Source organism: Notothenia coriiceps, unplaced genomic scaffold, assembly GCF_000735185.1.
Source record: "Notothenia coriiceps isolate Sejong01 unplaced genomic scaffold, NC01 NC01_scaffold00026424, whole genome shotgun sequence".
NCBI classification, from domain to species: Eukaryota; Metazoa; Chordata; class Actinopteri; order Perciformes; family Nototheniidae; genus Notothenia; species Notothenia coriiceps.
This window is the reverse complement of record NW_011359125.1, coordinates 228,719-250,214: the sequence shown is the minus strand read 5'-3', so window position 1 is coordinate 250,214 and position 21,496 is coordinate 228,719. Positions and strand designations below refer to the sequence as shown.

Genomic DNA, 21,496 nt, shown 5'->3' with positions numbered 1-21,496 from the left:
GAAGTCTAATCTGACGGGAGAAGAGATCAGCTGCTGCTGCATGAATCGACACACAGTTCTGCTGTGATCACATGCAGCGGTGAGCGGACAAAACACAACTTCAGGATAGATACACACGTAGCTATTTTAATTACTCTCAACTAACCGTAACTGTTATAGATAGTTTAGTTTTACTGTCGGGTCCTCATTACTGGATCCGCGAGCTGCATGATACTGGCTTAAATAGATTGCCCGATCGGGCAACCAGCAGGTGAGCGCTCATGCCCGAGCTAAATACTAGATGCCCGGGCCATCGGCAGCCCTTGAATGTCGAGGCCCTGTAAAAAGCTGTCAAGTTTACCAGTGTTAACAAAATAAAATATACTGCTGTATTCTCGGCTTAGTTTTACGAGCGGTATATATTGTTATTGTTTGATACTTTTAACATCAAAAACGATGGAAAACCCCACAGCAACACAGAAAATATGGTACTAACATGACCCGCGGGAAGTGTTAATAAAAAACAATATATCAAGCAAATATTACAACTAACTTTATTGCTGAAAATTAAAACAGAACGGAATTCTATTTCCCAGGGGGGGGTCAGATACCTACTGAAGTTGTCCGCCCCGCTACTGTCACTCCGGATAAAAGCACTCGGGTGCACCGACAGAGCGGCCGCTCGGACACTCCCTGGCCGAAGTCAGGGGCAAACAGGAAAGCTGTTTTCAATGATAGTGCCTTCAGTGGAGGAGAGCTCCAGAGGCTCAAATTTGGTTCTGGTGACCAGAGCCTCGATCACCACGGCGATCAATTGTGAGGAGGAGCATGCTTTTATACTGTGCACTGTCCCTCAGCCCCTGCAAAAATTGTTTTTGTCATAAGTTGTTTTTGTTTATCTTTCATGGCCAGCGAAATGGCTGTTTTTGATTAGCAAGGCCCCCTATCCAACAGTATCTGTAAATGGACAGAATTGAGATGCCTAATTGTTACTTATGATAGAGGCTCTAGATCCTCTCCCTGAACGTGCGTGTGATACGGGAGTAGCCAAACGGTTGTCTGTTGTACTCGTAGGCTACCCCACATGGAGGCAAAAACGCAAAATTACTTTGTGCTTGGAGCAATTTTTGACATGAAAGTAAGCTCCTCAGGTCGATGGTGTGAACCAAGTCGCGCGGTTGCCCTAGTCCAGTAATTGGTTTACCATATGACTTTTTGCGGCAATGTGCTGATCAGGGCTGCGAAGATCCTGAATGGGTCTGGAATTCTCCTGTCTTCTTGGGGAAACCAGGAAGTACATGGGTAAAGCCATTTTCTCTCTCCTGAAAGTGCACAAACAGACCAGCCGTTTTTGCAACAGGGCCTGGAATCTCTGTTGAAGGAAACCTATCTCCTCCTGGGATGGATGTGATTTGCGTCTTCTTAAGCCCTGAATGGGAGGAGGGACGCTGGAGTGGAGTACCCCAGTTTCAGTGTCCTGTCCACCGATTCTGTCAGTAAAGCTAAGCTTCCATTCCAAAAGACTGTGTTAGGGGAACCTTGCAAGCAGCTGTGGAGTCAGCCAGCTAAGAACTGGCGGCACCCCTCTCCGACCGCCAACCTTTCAGGAAGATTGGCTCATTGGGGGGTCCTGAACACACCAGCGCACGCTCTCGTGGGGCCCGCGCTCTTCTAATGTTCTCTTTGAAAGGACATTATCGGGAATTGTGAGAGGACAATTGGACTCTTTACTCTGGGATACATGCATTTAACTGAATGCATTTTTTCACCACACACACCACACACACACACACCACACACCACACACCACCACACACACACACACACACACACAACACACCACACCAGCATCTCATCTAAGAACTTTAGGGTACAATACGATAACCCCTGTTCTTCTGCGGCAGGTCCCTGAAAGCACCGCGCCACACTCACGGGGCCGCGTGCCCTCGTATTAAGCTGTTTCACATTCAAGTTTGAAACGCATAATCAGAGCTATTATACCAGGCAGGTGTATTTCTGCAAAGACGCGGCAATAGCGTCTCTTGCACACCGCACATCAATTTCTGCGGTTTATTACCTCACGTGCCTTTACTGTTGAGTTTACAGGGGCGGCGAGTTGTGGGACAGCGGCGTGATCCCCCCTGGGACTTACACAGCACACCGGTAGAACCAGCTACTAATTTGGCCGATGCTGCGGTCAAATTAATCGCTCTGATCCGGTGAGGTGGGGGGCCTCTTGCGGAAGACAATGAGCGAGATGCCCAACACACCCGTTTTTATTTGCAGCCGCCTGTCAGTGCGGCAGTGGGGCAAGGCTCTCTGCCCAGCCTGCTGCCTGCTGGGAGCAGATGGGCGCTCCGCCGCGCATAGTCATCACCTAGGGGGAAGTACAGACCTGGGCGGTGGACTTCCATGGACGCCGGACCCGGAAGTGCCCGACAACGAGCGCCTCGGCCATATCCTGGTCCCCCAAACACTCGAAGCAGAGGTGGTGGGGATCGGCGCCCGCAATTAAGCCAGGGCACAAAGGACAGGCCCGGGTCTCTAGAAGTGGCGACTCCATGAAGGTATGATAACTCTTTCTTCTTCTTTCAAACGTTTTACTTTCTCTGCTTCAGTTGTTCCTGCTCGCTGAAGAGAAAGGGATGACAGTCAGGAGGCGTGGCCGCCTTATATATGGTGAGCTTGCGCACACATTCAGGTAGGCCCGCCCCGAGGGGCCGGCTACGTTTGTAGATATCTCAGTAGGTGAATGCTCGCATAGTATGGTTAAGAGGTAGTACCCATAGAGTCCAGTAGAGGGCTCCGCCTATGCTTATATAACTAGGGTTACAATACGTAACCCCCATTTCTTCACTTCATCTTTCTCTCTCTTTGTCCTTCACGTTCTGTTTTTAGACAATTTTTTCCCGTCTGGAGATTTTAGCACTGATGATTGCCACTCTGAATCATGATATTGACCACAGAGGAGTCAATAACTCATACATTGAAAGGTAACAAATAATGTATCTTCTTTTACGTAGACTCAAGTTTCAATTTTTCTCAAATAAGTAATCTAATACAATGCTATATATTTATTTTTCACACATGGGTTTCAGTTGTCAGTCACTGTCTTCTTTTGTTCAGCCAATATATATATATATGTAACTCTCTCTCTCTGTCTTTCTCAGGACGCAACAGCCTTTAGCTCAGCTGTACGGACACTCTACTCTGGAAAACCATCACTACAACCTGTGCATCTTCATCCTAGACAACACTGTAAGACCTCCTCCATTAAACTTTTCATTCATATTTCTCAGCCTTTGAGTCACTGGTGTATGCACTCAATCTTTAAAAGTTTTTTCATATTTAACCACTTGTAAACCATAATATATTACTATATTTTTCTTCTGTCTGTATGTGTCCATCTGTCTTTTTTCTGTCTTTTCAATTTAATACACATGTTTTGTCACTCTCCTACTCGGTGTCTGTCCCTCTCGTCCTCTCCCAGGGGAGTCAGATCCTCAGCAGCCTCTCTGCAGAAGACCACAGAGCTTTACTACACATGCTCAAAAGGGCAATCATTGCAACTGACCTGAATGTCTACATGGAGTATGTTAAAACAGAAAATGTCAAATAGCTTTACCTTCAAGCATTGTGAACTTCTTATTCTAACCCTGATACCCTTTTGTCTGCTTGTCTTTTTTAGGAGAAGAACAGAGTTCTTCAACCTCGCCAAGAAAAGCAGAGTGAACTGGAAGAGCGAGAAAAAAAAAGACTTACTGAGGTGAGAAATACATAAGAATCATATGATAATAATATTTATGATGGAATGATGTGAATGGGCTGTTGCTATAATAAAGAGTATTGAGTCATTCATGCTTTTACTTAGCAGAAATGTTGACCCCTTTTTGTCCAAAGTTTGAAATTAACACTCTGTAAACGTTTTCATTGTCTTTGTATGCATTGTCTATTTTATTTTTATTTGCCGATTAAAAAAATAAAATAAAAATAATGCCTTTTTCTTTGTGTTTAAAATGTTAGGGTAATTTTGTCTTGCTTTTGTTTAGCCTCACTTTTGGATGTTCTGTTAGTGTATGGCCTTTTCAAAATACTTGGTAAACCCTGTTCGTAGATGTGCTATATAAATATAATAATTATTATTATTTGTATTATTATTACCCCACAGGTCGATGCTGATGACAGCTAGTGACCTCTCTGCTATTACAAAGCCTTGGCCTGAACAAAAGAGGGTAAGTCTTATAAAAGAGTTTTCATCTGAATTTTTCTTACTTTATCATCATCTTTCATTCATTATAAATTCATCACAACCCTGACCTCACTATTTCACCAAAACAGATTGCCAACCTGGTTACCATGGAGTTCTTTGCACAAGGGGACAAAGAGAAACAAGAGTTTAAAATCAAACCCATTGTAAGTCTTGCAAGCAGGATTTAAATAAAAAAATAGTGTACCAACGTTTCTTAAAGTATTGTTATATCTATGGGTCCATAAAGAGAATAGAAAATCATCTATCATTTAAATTAAGTGACATTATCTCCACTATTAATATTTCGTATTATTACCTCCTATAAAATAGTTATATTTTAACGGCCAGTGTACTCACTCTCCTCCCCAGGACATTATGAACAGGGAAAACAGCCCTCGACTGCCATACATGCAAGTTGAATACATTGATGACATCTGCTATCCACTATACAAGGTGTGTTGTTTCCGCAGGTGTTGATTGCGAGTGGATATATGCATGTGTTCCATGTGTGCATGTTTAAGCAAACACAACACGGTTCTTGATGCTGTCCTATTCTCTTATCCTCTGACTTCTATAACTCCAATTATAACTCTCTGTCTCTGCCTCCCTCAGGCTGTATCAAGGCTGTTTGACACCTGCTCCCCACTGCTGGCTGGTTGTAAGAAGAACAGAGCACACTGGATGCATCTGGCTATGGAAGCAGAGGATGAAAACTGTGAAAACGCTAGTTGTGTAACCCTGAAAACACAGCTAGAGGAATAGAGGACAGAAGACAATGAAGATAAAAACGAACTTTACCTATATTTGTTCTCCTACCCCTCTTGGTCACATTTTGACTAAATATCAGTGTAGTGCCACATCACCAATGTGTAAACTAAATAGATGCTACAGTTTTTATACATTTTGCTGAGAGCATAACGTATAGCAAAAATCCATCAGGAGTTCCCAGTCTCACCTAAATTACATTGATCAGCTTCATTATTTGTATATCACTGAAGCAACACAAGCTGAGAAAATAGCTTAATAACTTACATACGATCAGAGATGGGAAATAGTGGAGTACAAATACTTTACTGTACTTAAGTAAATTTTTCTGGTATCAGTACCTTACTCCACTACTTAATTTTTCACTTTTACTTCTTACATTTTTAACACAAATACCTGTACTTTCTACTTCTTACATTTTCAAAACAGGTTCGTTACTTTGTTGTAATCTGTTTTTGGTGGCATGATCATTATTTTTTAGAATTATTATGTGACTATTGATTTTAACACGATCCGTGTATCCATCATTTCCTGGTCTTCTTTAAACAAGAGGGACCAATGCCGTCGTTCAGCATTGAAACATTCATTAGCTAACAATGACATTATTGTTCTTCTATTAATTTAAAAGGGAGGGCAGTTACTCTTTAAAACAGTTTCTAGTTATTGGTACTTTTTGCTTAAGTACATTTTGAAGCCCATACTGTCTTCTTTACTTCTACTTGAGTAAGGAAGTTTAGTCAGTACTTCTACTTCTACCAGAGTATTTTTTAAACATGAGTATCTGTACTTCTACTTGAGTAAAGGATGTGTGTACATTTGCCATCTCTGCATACGATTTGCATTTCTGTGTCAATGCAGACTACTGCCATGTTAAGCATTAAAGTTGCAAGTTCCCTTGCAAACCTTATCTTTTGTCCTATTAGCCATTAAAAATATATGTGGCTTCAACGTTAAGGTTGTCTTCATCAGCCTGTAGGACCAGTGTTGTTTGTAGAGCCAGTGTATATTTTGGAATTTCCACTGATAATTAGATACCTCTGTGTTATGAATTTCTCGTGCAAGGCCTTATTGACGCTGATAATATCTAAATTATTAATAATGGCGTTTGTGACAGAAAAAACTCAAAAGTAATCTATAAATTCACATCAATTGATATTAAAGGATAAAGAACACATAAAAGTCAACCACCACCAGTGTGAGCCCAGCCTCAGCGACATGTTTGTTACAGTGGATTCGGGAATCTGCACGTGCAGCCTCTGGGGGGCAGTGTGCGTTTTAACCTACGCCGCGCAGTTCCTGCTGATTCAGACCCGCAGAAGAAGAAGCCAACAGAGAGACAAGAGGAGAAAAATGACAGGGCGCGCAAAAAGAAAAAACAAATCCAGTCAGGTAAATGTACAATGTTTTCACCCCTCTGTTGAACTGCACACATGTCCGTTTGAAATACAGTTTCTCAGGCAAGGTACGGTGCTGCACGTACTTATAATGGCGACACATTGACTTATGTTAAACGCTGTGGGCAGGAGTGTTTGGCACGCTGTGTGCAGCGGTCAGGCGACAACATGGCAGCAGCAGCGCTCCTGCACAGCCGCTGGTTCAGCCACAACCAGATACTCTCTAACACAGCGGTTTGATTGTGCTGCATTACTCATATCAGAAGCGCTGAGACATTTACTTTAACTTAGTTGTTTAGCTAGGTAATGTTTGTCGGCTAGCCAGCTGCTGAGAAAGCTGTGTGTGTGTTTGTTGTGTTTGTGGATTTGACTCGTGGTTTTAGCCCACAACATTCACAAATCAAGGCTTTCAGTGCTAACATTGGTTGGCAACTTTAATTCTTCACTTTGTTTAAGATTATCTCCCCATGAGGCGAGTACAAAACATATAAGAGGGAGGTCAGGGAAAACGCTTCAACAAAGCCCACCTTTATGATTTTGAAATGAATATATTTTACCATCTGTTTCAGAGTTTTGTCATATTTGGTTGTCATTTTAGAAGCTGTTGACGTTTACTAAAGCATTACATTTACGACATATTGTAAAATCACAATCATAATCATTAACATCTCCTGACAATAAGACTTAGCAAAAAGAAAATGTACATTTTCCTGCTGGTGTGTGTACAGGTAGCGTTGTTACCCCTGCAGGAGCTGCTGTTACTGAACAAATAACAGAAAAACATAGATGCATTAGACACAGATACATCCAAACTCAATACATAAAGTGCATCCAATGGTTAACCATATTGAGTGAAGTTAATAATCTCCAGTGGATGAGCTTATTGCAGGGCTGTTAAAGTACATTATTGAAATTTCTTTTACCAAATAAACTGACAAACTAGTCTGTAACATCATAGCTGTTTTTCCTACAATATGTCTTCAGGTGTTGGGTACAGGCAATGGGGAGTTGAAGAAAGCCCGTGCTGATGAATCAAAAGCAGTGCCATCGTCAGAGGTGGATTCAGAGCAACGCGATGAGATGTTGGAACTGTACAAGCTTCAAATGCCAGAGGATCTGTACCACTTCTGGGACTTCTGCAAGGAACTTTGTCCTGAAAGCCCCAGAGGTATGCTCTTTACTCCTATGGTGTATCTTGTCACATGTATTCTGATGAGACAGAAGGTGTGGTCTGACATTTAATACATTTGTATGTGTGTTGACTGGACATATGTATCTGAATTTATCCATTGGGAAACATCAATCAAATCAATGGGTTGGATGCACAAATGCTCCACTAGTCTTCATGTAAAAACAAACAGTACCAGGCCAACTCTAGTGCCTTTGTAAGATGTTGCCTTTATATTTGCCAGTCTTGCATTAAGAAGCAGTTACGTTGTCTTTAATTGTTTTGGTAATAAGTGCGGCCCCTCCATGGAATATTTATAGACGATGTAACTGTTTAACATACCATACAACTAGCTAATAGTTAAAAATCAGTTGGTGTATACAAAGTAAAAACATTATAGGAACTATTCTTTATGACTTCCCAAATAGACATCTAAAAACTGCAGCTGTTGTGTGACCAATATCTCACAGTCAAAGTGTAATAAGGATAAGATAAAATAAGGATGGGTAATAGAAAACAGCAACATGCAGAAAGTTATGTGGGAATTCTTTCCCATATGATTGTAATTATCCTATGGCAATCGTTAACAACTCTTTTAAGAATGATGATAATAAACGTTTATATAAAATAAGATTATAAATATAAAAAAACAACCTTAAAAGCCTAATTTGCAGCAATTGCACTGGATATTCATTGAATTCTATACTTGTTTTTATTCATCTTTACCTGTAAAGGTGCGCTGAAAGACACGCTGGGTTTGCAGCTGGTTGGTCCCTTTGACATCCTGGCAGGAGCCCACACAAAATCCAAGAGTCCTCAGCCTAACTTCCACCTTCACTGGAGGTATTTGTACGACCCACCAGAGTTTCAGACCATCCTTTTGGGGAGTGAAGACAGAGAGCATCACATTGGCTACTACAGGTAAAAACATGTTTACATCTGAAGTCTTTGAATGAGTAGATCTGTGTACAACCTGTAAAATTCCTTTTATTATAGCTTTTAATGCTGTCGCTTCCACAATAGGGATCTTGATGAAACAGAAACAGTGATAACTAAAAGTGCAATCAGTTCTACTTTACTGAATTGTATTCCCGAAATTAATCAGAGATACCCCAGACTCCCTCCCCGCGTTTGTTGGAGAAAATGAAGCCAAGAAAGGCTGCACTATCACACAGATGGGGGACAATTTGTTTGCTGCTGTTCTGTAAGTACCAACCACCACATATTCACCATACAGAAAGTAGTGTTCAATTGTGTAGTACATTATCAAATTACAAAAATGTAAGCACACAGATCACGGATATATTCATTTACACATGGATTATATGTTGGTCACACAAGACTGTCAAACACTCAATACTGACTCGGATCAACGATCATAAAAGGTGATAGTGGCACCCTTACAATTAGGATGATATGCATAACTATTGAAAACGACTTTTCTTCAAACAGTCTTTTAACTACCATACATTTAATTGTACCCACTGTGTGCTCCCTCCTCCATCATTAGTCTGTTTCTGCTGAAGAGGAGGAAAGAAAGAGGCAGCAAGAAAGCAGATGGAGGGGCTTTGGAAAGCTTAGAGGCACAGCTGAGAGACCGGGCAGAAACTCTGGGCTTGTCTCTAGAGCAGAAGACTAAAGGCATGAAGCAGAGGGACAAGAAGGTAACTTGCTCAAGAGAGCAAATTGTAGTCTCCTAATTTTACCTCATATGTTGCTTTTTACCAAGGACTATCAGTTTTAGACCATGGCAGTGTATATATTCAATACTGTACAGTAAATCAAGGACACCTTATGACATGTTATACCCCCAGTGTTTGGCCTCTATATAAGGGACCTCCTTGGTACAGTCACAGTGGTTAAACTTATTACTGTTTCAGCCCCACCACATCACTTAATAAGTGTATTTTAAAAATGTTTAATAGGTTGCTGTCCAAAATAAGTCATATATTTGACCAAAGTCGTTCCAAGTCGCCACCAGCATGTCATTTCTTCACCTCTTATCCCACCATAGGTAGTCACCAAGACGTTCCACAGTGCCGGCATCGTTGTACCTGTAGACAAGAATGATGTAGGGTACAGAGAACTACCAGAAACAGATGGTGAGCTTATAAACTGTATACAAAGCAATTTACTTCTTTTTTTTTTTTTTAGACTTACAACAAGCATTTAAATCCTGGTATGGGAGTGATGACGTTTTATCTTTTTTTCTCCCTCTCCGCTATCCAGCTGGTTTAAAGAAAATCCTAAAGGCAATTGTTGAAGCCCGGAATGATGAAGAGCGCGTAAAAGCCTTTGGACCTCTCCAGGAAATGGTCACATTTGTTCAGTTTGCCAACGATGAGTGCGACTACGGCATGGGATATGAACTAGGATTGGACCTCTTCTGTTACGGATCCCATGTGAGTCTCATAAAGTTGAGCATTAAATCCCTTTTGACACACTCAGACATTTGACTTTTTTTCACCCACTGTCTTTGCTTCCGGACCATTCTCTTCAATATACCGAATACAAATTTAGACAAATTATATAGGGTTACTTTCATGTGTGCTCATTGCATGCTTTTTTTTTTTAATTAATCTATTCAGATTGTTATTTAGCATTTTCAATTATGAGCAGTGCTTCTTCAGCATCTTGTAACATTGTTTTTGGTGCATCTGAATTTGCAGAAGATAAATCATTCAGTATTGCCTAAATACTAGGTGTCAGCCTCCCTCAAATGGGTCACACATCTGTGTTGCAAGTTATGAGTGTTAGAAAAAACCATTTCTATTATTTTGGGGGGATTTTAAAGCCAAAGGGTTATAGGCCATGTAAAGGTCTGAATGTTGAAAAACCATGGAGATTAAAGTTAGAAATGCATTACTAATCTTTGGTTTCCTTATTCTGCCCAGTATTTCCACAAGGTTATCAGGCAGCTTCTGCCCATGGCCTACAGCCTCCTGAAGAGGAATTTGTTTGGGGACATTTTGGAGGCCCACCTCTCCAACCGCAACCAGGACACCCTGGATCAACTGTCCCCATGTTAAAAAAGACTCAGAAGTACACTCCAGCTCTAGCTTTTATAAGCTTTTCCCACCATGTGTCCTTGTCCGCTGTTCTTTGTTATTATTGTTAACGTTAATGGTGGTTTTGGTGCTGCTGTCATGGATTGGAACCAGTTCAATGATTTTCTTGTCCTTAAAAAGTAGATGTCTAATAAAGTATTTTTATATTATTTACCTGTCTGGTTTTGTATTCAAGGTGAATACTGCACCTTTCCTTTTTAAATTCAAGTTCCCTTATAAAACATGACTTTTGTTTCAAGTGTGATACCATGCAGTGGTAACAGAGGGCAGTATTGCATTTAATTTATCTGAAGTCAGTCAGAAATCATTTACACTTATTGGGAAGAACCTTTATTTTTTTTAAAGACAGCATGAAGTTTGTTGCCTGAGGTTCATGAGATGGCTTGGATTCAGTCTTTCCTTTGATCTACTTGTGAAATCACATTTACAAATGGATCTGTTATTTCTATGGACATGCTGTATGAAAAAGGAAAACTGCTATAGTAAACTTAGCAATCACTTAAAGGAAACATAACAGAACCTAAGGAGCACGGCTAGGGGCAATATATTACACACATATCAGGATGGATTGGTCAAATGTGTGCAAACGTATTGCTCATGGTGCCAACCATTATTAAAGTGCATTTATCTACTTATATCTGTAGCAAAAACAGCCTGAATATTACATGAGTCAGTCTTTGTATGGGTATTTTTTTTTTTTATGACAGTAAAGTTTATTCCTGTTACAATTAGCAGTCATCTAGGCAGGGCAGGGGAACACCCATCCAAACGTAGTCCTGTTTAATACAGGTTATCTTTCATACATGTGCTTTCTGAATACACACATACAAGCTGAAAAATGTATCTTCCAGTTAACATTTGCTAAAGTTCTGTTCAACCCTTATTCCCCTATGACATTTTTCACTCTGCCATTTAAAGAGAAGTAAATTAAATAGTATATGACTTGGAAGTGCGTAATTCTAATGTGAACCTCACAAATCAGTGACAGGTTTTTTTATGTTTAACATGAAATATGATGAAATACTTCCTTTCTCCACCTCGCCCTCCACTCCTGTCCTGTCTGCTTTTTAAATGTCTCCAAGACATTGTTATTGATTTTTCCCTGTCAACCTCCATGAAATGTGTAGCTCTGTGAGGACACACAGGCCAAGATGGGGGCGTAAGAATACTAAGAGGGAGCTTACATTATCTAAGCCCAACCCAATGTCCCCGGGGCTTCGGTGATCTCATATTTTAGCAAGCACTCTTACAGTTTTCATTCAATCATGGACCACACTGTGAACTTACTGCTGCAGAAGCACCGACGGGTGGGGGGACTCCAAAAGCAAAACAGAAGCGCACTGCTGCTGCTTCTCGGTGCATTCAAGTACCATTAGTAAGAAATTGACTAGCCATAAAATATTTTTGTTATATTTCAGTTTTTTATTACAGAGGTCAATGGGGCAGAGCTTATTTTTCTCTCTGGTAGTAAACTATGAGTAAATCTGTCGTGGTAGTGTATTCGCTGTTTGTAGTACAATAATATACAAACATAACACGTTGAAAGTAAAAACATAGGCGCACTTTTTCTCATTAGTAACATACTAAAAACCAAAAATAACATATTATGAATCACTGTATCTATTGCTCCTCCCCTATAGAGTGCTTGAGCAACTGGAGTGTCAGAAGACTGCAGCTTTTCTGATCGATCGTGCTAATAAAGGTGCGTTCGTTAAGTTTCCGACTGTCCCTGAAAGCATCATTGATCCTGCGGAGTTTCGGGGAAGCGCATCTGAGGCGCGTTCACATCTCCACACATACACACGCAGTCAGGTTACAGCAACACACCAGAAGCATCCCTGAGCGGAGGGAGCGCTCGTTTTCGTTTGAAAATCTGCAAGAAACACAGTATTATATTTTGTCACGTTTCATAACAGACTGTGTGTCACGCAGCAGAATGATTCCGGGCCCTGCCGAGCCTTGTGGACACTGAGGCCCGCACAGAGATCCACCTTGCACTGGCCAAAGGACCATCCAGCAGCAGCCATCCCAAGACAGAATGTCAAGCAGCCCTGAAGGAAGTCTCTCCAGGGGCGGCAGCTCCGACCGGGACGCGAAGATTGCTTCTTCGTGCAACACGTCTCCCGAGGGTGGACCTCCACCACCGCTGCAGCAGAACCGTATACGGCAGGTGGGTGTCTGTCCGCAGCCCGCGCTCTGCATTGACCGGCCCAGTCAGCCGTTAACCAGCAGCCCGAACCGCTGCTGATGCTGCGTGCTTGGGGAAGGCAGGCAAAAGGCGTTGCCGTGCTTCATGGGCACATCAGCTCGTGGTCTTAAAGGTTTCCTTAGATGTTTTAATTGTGTGAAATTGTGTTAATTAGCTATTACTAGGAGCATGTGTCTCACCAGAGAAAATGCCATCTGTTTTGATAAGAGACTTAGTCAGGAGAGTGTGATAATACCTAAATAAGCCAGTTATTATGGCCGTCAAAATAAACACCAACAGACTTGCACTGACTCCACTAGTCACTATTTCAGGCTGCAGTGAGCAATGTTTACTACTTCACTATACCACCCACTGGAGGATACTGTTTACATTGACCATATTATGCTCTACTGGTCAGAGGGTGAGCATCCCTATTTGTAAATGCTGTGAACTTGTTATTATTACCCTCTATGAGTGCTGGGCTATTTTCTTTAGTAGGTGTAATGTGTCAAACATTAGTAGTTAATAGACATACAATATAGCACATGTGCACACACAGTCAGATATTGTGTGTGTGTGTGTGTGTGTGTGTGTGTGTGTGTGTGTGTGTGTGTGTGTGCCACTGTCGGGTTGGGCTGGTGCCAGTAAGTCTTTCTGTCCTTGGGTGGAGTGAAATTATGATATTAATGAGCAGCTTCCTCATCCACTCCTCTCGTTTCTTCTCCTCTCCTCATCAAAACAACTTCATCAAATGTATTGCTAAAAAACATTTAATTTAAGTCTATGGGTCGGTCACAAATGTGTGGCATAAACAGGAACATTGAGGTTAAGTTAACTTCTGGATCTGATCATGTAAAATGTGTGTTTGTGTATTTAGTGAAAGTGACTCAAGAGATGGAAGATGGTTGCTTCCTGTCTCAGACAGTGCACTCTTTCAGGCTAATGTGATTTCAGTAATGGACTGTAGTGCTACAAATACACACACAGCTACACACACGTATAGACACACACTTTACTCTCTGATTTTAGGGTGGGGCCATTTTGATTACATACTTGTAGGAAATCCGGAGTTTTTGTATTTGGAGCTTTGACAAATCTAAAGGGACATGATTAAGTGGACATATTGTGCCGGGGGAATCTGAATACTAATATTATTCAGTGGAAGTGTTCCTCAAATACACAAAGAGAGCATATTCGTTATAGATCTCTGACGTTTTATTTGACTTTGACATGTGTATGTGTGTCTGTTTACTTTTTCCTTTATATTCTCCAAGAGTGCATCATAAGACTTTTTCGGAGACTAAACTGGCAAAAGAAGTCAAACGTAAAACTAATGCTAACTAACTTTGAACACAAATCTACCTCAACTGAGATATGTATCCACATGTGTGAAGATCTTGCATACCACTGCACATACGTATAGGCTGAACCTCGATAGTGCTTACGTCTTTTGGCAGCTAAAATGTTAAATGGTCAAACAAAAAATTGCAGTATATTTTCCCTATACTCTTTGTTTTTGTACTGAAACGTAAACGTTTCACAGAGCTACAATTTAGGACACATCGGAGTAAATGTGTTCCTTTTAAAGCAGGAAGTAGTTTTGGTAAGTTGAGGGTTCACTGTTTATAGGTAGCACACTGCAAGATTCACCATGGGGTCCCATGTTTAGCAGCAGGGGCTCCAATTTGGCCCCATTGATTGATCACAAGTAGCAATGTTGATGAAAGATCATGTTCTCAGCACCTGTCAGTTAACTGCTGCTGGTTTGTCTGTCTGGGTTTTTTTCCCTTTCATCTACACTCTCCCCTTGCCCAAGAGTGGAACTTGGCTTTAGCAGTGACTTAACCAAAGGTAGAATTGGACATTGTAAGACAAAAGAAGACACATCGTTTTTTTCAAAATTGCATTTCCATTGTTTTGAAAACAACAACATTTAATTCAGCTTTATTGTATAGTACATTTGGCAAATATCTATACTAAATATCTCACAAAATCGTCAAAACAGTATAAATCACTAGATGCCAATAGAGGTTAAGTAGAAAACTATCTTTTTTTCTATGATTTGGGGGAATTGATTGTGTAAGCTAGATGAGGCTCTGTGACAGAGTTTGGAAAACACAAGAGATAGATAATGGAAACTGTAAATGCATTATACCTGATAAAAAACATAATGTTGAGTTAGAGCTCAGAACAACCATAAGGTATGTGAGGCAAAAAGGGAAAATGACAAAGGAATTGTGTGATGGCTGGCTGTTACTTGGGGGTCTAAAAATACTTCCTGTCTCTATCGTGATTGTCCTGGAGAATAATAGTTTCTCCGAGCCAAGTGGCTGTGTGTCCATGTCTGTGTGCTCACTGATCCTGTGTCACTGAGCATTCACATTTATGCTCTGGGCTGGGGCTGAGCGATTGCACCCTGCAGCCTACTTTCTTCTTTATCTAAACAATAAAACATTGCGTCACTATTTGTCAACCCTCTCCCTGTGCCAGTCCACTTGCCTGTGATTGAATAGTGGATACTAAGAGAGCTCAGTTTTCAGAGATAAATTTAGGACTGGATTGTATGTCCAATGCAGTCGGATATTGATGACTGAAATCTTTGAACCCCCATTCTTAATTTCAGACATGCTGGCCACGTTTCGATCTAAGCTCTTAGAGATTGAGCAGTAAGAGTTTCCTGAAACAAATGTCTGTATCTTTAAATGGTCTTGGTCTGGTCATATATCAAGAGCAGAGCTTGGAGGAGAATTTGTTCCTTTCCCTTGTAAACCCATCTGGAGGCATTGGCTTATTTGGTTTTACTTCTGTAACTTTAATAACATAACAAACTTATTTTAAGCCACATTTTTAAGACAAGGTTTATGAATGACTTGTAACAAGGCAATTTGACCTGTTTCATACCCAGCTTGGTGGGCGCATTCCTTTTAAGTTAAATGTAATGTATCCCATATCCTACTCCAGAGCCTTAATTTCTCTCACTCTCGGAAAATGGGTTTTACAATGACTTTTTACCTTATCTTCTTGGCTGTCATTCATATTTATCTCTCATTTCCATCCAAAACACCTCCCAGACTTTACACTGTTGTTCGCGGACTCCTTCCCACCACTGGTCCCTACACTTAGATCCTGATCTGCCAGGAGGTCAGATTTCACTGCAGCCTTTGACATTTCATCTCTCTACTGCCTCTCTATCTGTGTCTCATCTGCCTCTCTGTGTTTGTCTGCCTATCTCTCTCTCTCTCTCTCGTTTTCCACTGGGAGTGGTATGATGGGATTCTGCAGGAAGGGAGTCCTAATGGAGCCATGGCCTTCATTACATTACCTCTGAACAGTCACACACGCATGCACGCACACACACACACACACACACACACACACACACACACACACACACACACACACACACACACACACACACACACACACACACACCCTTAGCGTTCTCCTTTTGCATGACTGATTGCAATTGAGGTCTCTGTGGGTGCAGTTATACAGGATGTACATACATGTAAAAACCACTAGACACACCCACACATACTGTACAGCTTTACAAACCTGTGAATGACGGCAAGGATCAACCTCTCCAGTACCTCCAGCAACGTTTACTAAATGCCATTAGTGAATGATTGTCTCCTGTTAAATACTTGCTTGGTACTGCTTTGTTGTGTCCTGTATTTAGGCAAAATATGTATGTCGAGCACACTTTCCAACTCCTAATAAACAAGCAACATCATCAATAGAAACTTGTTGTTATTCAGAGACATGCCACAATGTCGAAATAATTACTCTTGACAGAGCAAAACCCACTACATTTGAGTTTGTTTTGAAATATAGGTAATATTTGAATGGGATGTTAAAGGCTGCCAAGTTCTTGGTATATTCTGTAAATAACACATTTTCTGTTAATCAACTAATCATTTCAGCAATGTTATTCTCGCTAAACCTGGCCTACCGCAGTGTACAAAATTACCCTGAAAGAAAAAGACACAGATAATGTAAATGCAATTTGTAGATTAACCTCACAGTGACGATACAGTATTTGGCATTAAACTCCAAATATCAAGGAGCCACTTAGTTGAAGGCCTCTGATACAATATAAAAGCAACAAGTCATATGATGTTCGCAATGGGTTTTGTATGAGTTACTATGCTGTGTAATGGTGATAGTGTTGTGAAAAAGGCATTGGTATTCCTGTCGCGGATCCAAGATCCATACGGATCATCAGCATGTCTATATTTGGGTACAAACAGTGTCCTGACACTGTATCCTGGACTGTCCAGTCATGCTACCTCATAACAAATTGGGCGGCCAAGACATATCTTTCACCATCTCCCTCGCTGATCCTATTTCAACATGATGGATGGATGAAAAGGGTGGATATAGCCACACCGCACTTGATGAATCATAATTTGTAATAGTAATCAGTGTTAGCACCATCGTCATTCTTTTCTTGTTAAGGTGAAGGCCTGTTCATCAAAAAAATAAGACATAGTCGAAAAGTGACAAACACATCTTATAAGAAGAAACTGAGAGAGAACTGCATTAACTGGCCACAGCTTCAGGACAAAAGGAATACAATACATTATTGAAATGAATCATCAGGAAAGGAAGGGTGTTGTTGGATTTTGCATTAAGATACTTCCTTTGCCATTCATGCTGTAGGGAGGGCAGGTGTTTTTGGACTGGGGGCAGTGGGAGGCATTTAGACGTTAATTATTCATTATGGCCTTATGACTCTGTTTCCAGTCAGAAAGAGGGAGAGAAGAGGGCGGGGGTTGGTAATCAATGGACTTCTCAGAAGCTCCGCTCAAACCTCTTCATGTAAATGTGCTCTCTCTCAGGTCCTTGGGATCCTTCCTCCTCTCCTCCCTCTCTATCTCCTCTGCCTCTCACTATGTTTGAGTTGAGTAAGTGAAGGTTTTTCTCAAAGGAAAACACATCAAAGCTTTTCACTGTGTTGTTGAGAATAGACACACAGAGACACAAACACACACATATGCCTGCAAGACTGCTTCTACCACATGCTGAGTAAGAGGGTGGGATGCCATTTTTATCTCCTGCAGTTTTGAAAGAGAAGAGCGCAGTTTACCGTTAAACCACGTCAATGACCACATTCATATTTTATATAAATCAAGGATTTGTGCTACTTTTATATTTTCGATTCATCCCATTTGAGCTTTAGCTACAATTATTGTTGATTCTTTAACTCAAATCAGTTTGATTTAGTCTGAACCATGACCTAAATGTAATCATCTGGCTAGTTATTTCTCTCTCAATGCGTCTGAGAGCCTAACTCAGCATTTCCGGTATGACTGGGTTGCTGCACATTTGAGGTCACACGCTTCATTATTCACCAAGCATCAAACTTGGAGGTGAAATCCGTTTCTGCCTCAATACCCTTTGTCATCTGACGTTGGATGAGATCATCCAGCAGATGGAGATCCATTTTGCAAACATTTTAGCAATGCTAGCATATAAACAGGGGTTTAAAGTGTTTAAACAATAATTGTGTTTCTTTGTGCACGGCAAATGCATGAAATATTTAAGGGCTTTGGTTCTCTGCGATGTGCTCTGGAGATTTGTCAGATTTCAAGATAAGTTATAAATAAATGGATAATTTGCTTATGTACACAGTATCGGATATCTTTTGTCTTATATACAGAAACAATGTCTCAAAAATATGTTAGATTGGTTTCTTCTGGCAAGAAATCTATAGTTCATCATTCTTCATGTTATTTGTTCTTACAATTGCAGCTAACAAGGTTTCTGAGTTATTTGTGTAGTACTGTGTTAAGAAAATATCACTCGTCACCGGCTTGAGATTCAATATCAGGATACATGTATACCGGTTCAAAGCAGTATTCTGGCCTTAGTTCAGATTAGCTAAGGCCTGCGCAAGCAATAAACATGACAGTCATATGCCTATCTCCATAGAGGCTGAATCATCATGTTAGTCGTTGTCACATAGCTGACGCTTTTCTAATCATACATCCTGTTACGTACACAGCAACAGTCGGGCCTTTGTTATCATGTGCTACTCTGATATTGGAAGAGTACATTCAGTATTTTCCCATCATACTGTTCTGTAGCACTTCTACCAGCTCCTGCAGCCTGCAAAGCTCCTATCTGTGATCCAGTAAACAGCCTTCTTCACACATTTCCTACATCTGTCAATAACGCCATGTTACCATGATATTGGTATTACTTAGCATTGATAGCATCTGCAGTGGGAGGGCAGTTTAACTGCAATATGGTACTTTATTTTCCAGGAGCGTCTAGGCCTCTCCCTCATCTCATTAACAAGAATGGCAAAATGACGTCATGTGTTCCCAAGGGACTAGGGCAGCACTTAAAAGAGGGAAACAAGGGAAAGCCTTGAATGACTATGACGGCCATTTCTAAGGCACTTGGACTGTCCTCCATCAAATATGTTAGCACTCATATTATTGTGTGAACTAATCGATTAGCTTATTTAATCGATGGATTGTTAACTCATAAAATATAAAAAAGGCATATCAAAATGACCCAACTAAAGAGGTCTTAGTCGACTAAGAGGGGCAGCCCTGATACCTACCCTCCTGTATCACAGAGAAGCAGTGGATAATGGTTGCGGTTGCAGCATTGCATTTTACTGACACAGCTTTTAGATATCATAACACCTCATAAACTATCCGTCAGTTCCGGGAAATAAACAATGAATTTACAGTCATAGTTGCTTACTCTGCATTTCTAGATCATTAGAGTACTCAGTTTGGAAAAAAGGGTGTTGAAGGATGTGGACTAATTTAGCATAAAACTGCAAGCAATCAGTTAATGTGGCGCTGCTGTCTGCCTGTGGAGCTGCTGCCTGTATGTGGAAGCAGAGAGGATTGTTTGTATAGCAGTAACACAGAAGGCTGATTGGAACAAGTCATGTTATTGGTAAATCAGCTAAGTCACAAATCAGATAACCGTGTTTGTAGACATGATGCTGCTTCAGGGTGTGGTCTTGACTTTCTTCCCCTCCAGTCGTCCTGCTGTCTGGGCGTATCATGTGACTCTATCAAGGTTATGCCTCCCATCTACAGTGGGTCCCTCCCTGTATTCCCTCTCCTCTCAGCCCTCGCCTTCACCAACGTCTCGGTATCATTACTCAATATGTTTGGGTGTGGTCTGATATGGATTTCTAGCTGCGTACTTTATCCACTAGTTATTCGATTCGACTCTGTGTGATTTGGTTTTGAGAAACAGAAGAGAGAGTGCTTGTGTGTTGTGTACTTTATGACTCTGACCTTTCTTGAGCATTAAAATAGGCTGCAACATGACTTGACATTTAAATCATATCTGGAAGCCGATCCCTTTCTGTCTCTGCTCTATATATCTGTCACTCTTTACGAGCAAGGAAGACACAATTTATTTAGACTCCCGATTCAGACATTACCAGTATTTACATTTGACTAATTAGTAGCAGTACCGGTGTTTTAAGGGCAAAATTGTGAAAGCATTAATTATATCTATTATTATTATTATATTGTTTGTAGTACTTGTAGTTTGTTGTATGACAAACCTCGTTAAGTTGCTGCAGCCATTATGTTCTCTCTTTCTGCAACAAACTAACCACTAACATTATGAATCTGTAAGAATTCAAACATACAGTTTTTGGAATAGAGCAGGTACAAACTGCACTGTTGATTTTCTCATATTACAATCATGTGATGCATCACCGATATCCCAAAGGGAGTGAGCTGTGTGTGTGTGTGTGTGTGTGTGTGTGTGTGTGTGTGTGTGTGTGTTAAACTAGGTAAATCCGGACTACAATTGAACCATTCATTCACACAGTCCAACTGACTTCCAGAAGGACTTATTATGCCAACTTTCCTGATGTAAACATTAGTAAGTTGTTCGATGATTCCAGCCATGTCCCATAGACCTATATTCCGAATTGGTCCTTTGGGGTCGATGAGGTGGCTAGCGAATTCATGTCAAGGTAATGTTAGTTGGGTGTACTCAAACAGTTTCCGGCCTCCTAGAACCGCTTCTTGTTAAGAACTTGACTTCTGTTCTTTTTTGTTACGGTTTGAAGAATGTATGTCTTTACAATACGAGTCATCATTTTGGGAATTTACTTCGAAGACCTTTCTTTTAGTAGGTCATGTAACGTGTAGGGACATTTAAGGTTTGAAATTTTGATAAAATAATGTAAACTCAAACCCGTCTAAATTGTTTATATTAAATGCATACCGAATGAAACAATAAGTTTCTCTACGAACAATTTGAATCCGCATCTCTCTTATTCTATAAAAGGTCGTTCATATTTGTAGGAATAATGTCCTCTACATGTTATGCAAAACCAAACAAAAAATCGAAAGTGTCAGTAGACACCATGCCTGTCGACGTCGGAGTGAGGTTAACATAAAGTACGAAGTCTTAACTTAATTTGTGTTGTTTGGGTCTTTAGAGACTAACTTATAAAAAGGTTTATATTTAGGTTAATATTACGGGTGTGGTTGTGTGTGTTTGTGTGTGTGTGGTGTGGTGTGTGTGTGTGTGTGTGTGTGTTGGTGGTGGTGTGTGTGTGTGTGTTGTGTGTGTGTCTGTGTCTGTGTCTGTGTGTGTGTGTGTGTGTGTGGTGGTGTGTGTGGTGTGTGTGGTGTGTGGTGTGTGTGTGTGTGTGTGTGTGTGTGTGTGTGTGTGTGTGTGTGTGGT

At 40.8% G+C, this 21,496-nt stretch overlaps 3 protein-coding genes across 3 annotated transcripts in view; all 3 read left to right on the top strand.

The window, feature by feature from the left end:
- The window catches only part of pde5aa (phosphodiesterase 5A, cGMP-specific, a), a 16,311-nt gene extending 11,321 nt beyond the window's left edge, over window positions 1–4,990 (top strand). The window contains exons 13-20 of the mRNA XM_010784717.1: window positions 2,878–2,972; window positions 3,150–3,237; window positions 3,470–3,570; window positions 3,668–3,745; window positions 4,148–4,211; window positions 4,318–4,392; window positions 4,598–4,681; window positions 4,841–4,990. Of these exons, the coding sequence (XP_010783019.1) occupies window positions 2,878–2,972; window positions 3,150–3,237; window positions 3,470–3,570; window positions 3,668–3,745; window positions 4,148–4,211; window positions 4,318–4,392; window positions 4,598–4,681; window positions 4,841–4,990 (735 nt within the window). The remainder of the gene's footprint in view (window positions 1–2,877; window positions 2,973–3,149; window positions 3,238–3,469; window positions 3,571–3,667; window positions 3,746–4,147; window positions 4,212–4,317; window positions 4,393–4,597; window positions 4,682–4,840) is intronic.
- Window positions 4,991–6,277: 1,287 nt separating this feature from the next.
- On the top strand, window positions 6,278–10,774 carry hpf1 (histone PARylation factor 1). The gene is made up of 8 exons (XM_010784604.1): window positions 6,278–6,382; window positions 7,372–7,555; window positions 8,290–8,476; window positions 8,661–8,759; window positions 9,066–9,219; window positions 9,570–9,657; window positions 9,785–9,957; window positions 10,450–10,774. Exons 1-8 carry the CDS (start codon window positions 6,344–6,346, stop codon window positions 10,582–10,584), a joined length of 1,059 nt encoding a protein of 352 aa, XP_010782906.1. The 5' UTR covers window positions 6,278–6,343; the 3' UTR covers window positions 10,585–10,774.
- A 1,498-nt stretch (window positions 10,775–12,272) lies between these two features.
- LOC104957102 (ankyrin-2-like) overlaps window positions 12,273–21,496 on the top strand; it is a 41,508-nt gene continuing 32,284 nt past the window's right edge. The window contains exon 1 of the mRNA XM_010784716.1: window positions 12,273–12,793. Within this exon, the coding sequence (XP_010783018.1) occupies window positions 12,662–12,793 (132 nt within the window). The 5' untranslated portion in view covers window positions 12,273–12,661. The remainder of the gene's footprint in view (window positions 12,794–21,496) is intronic.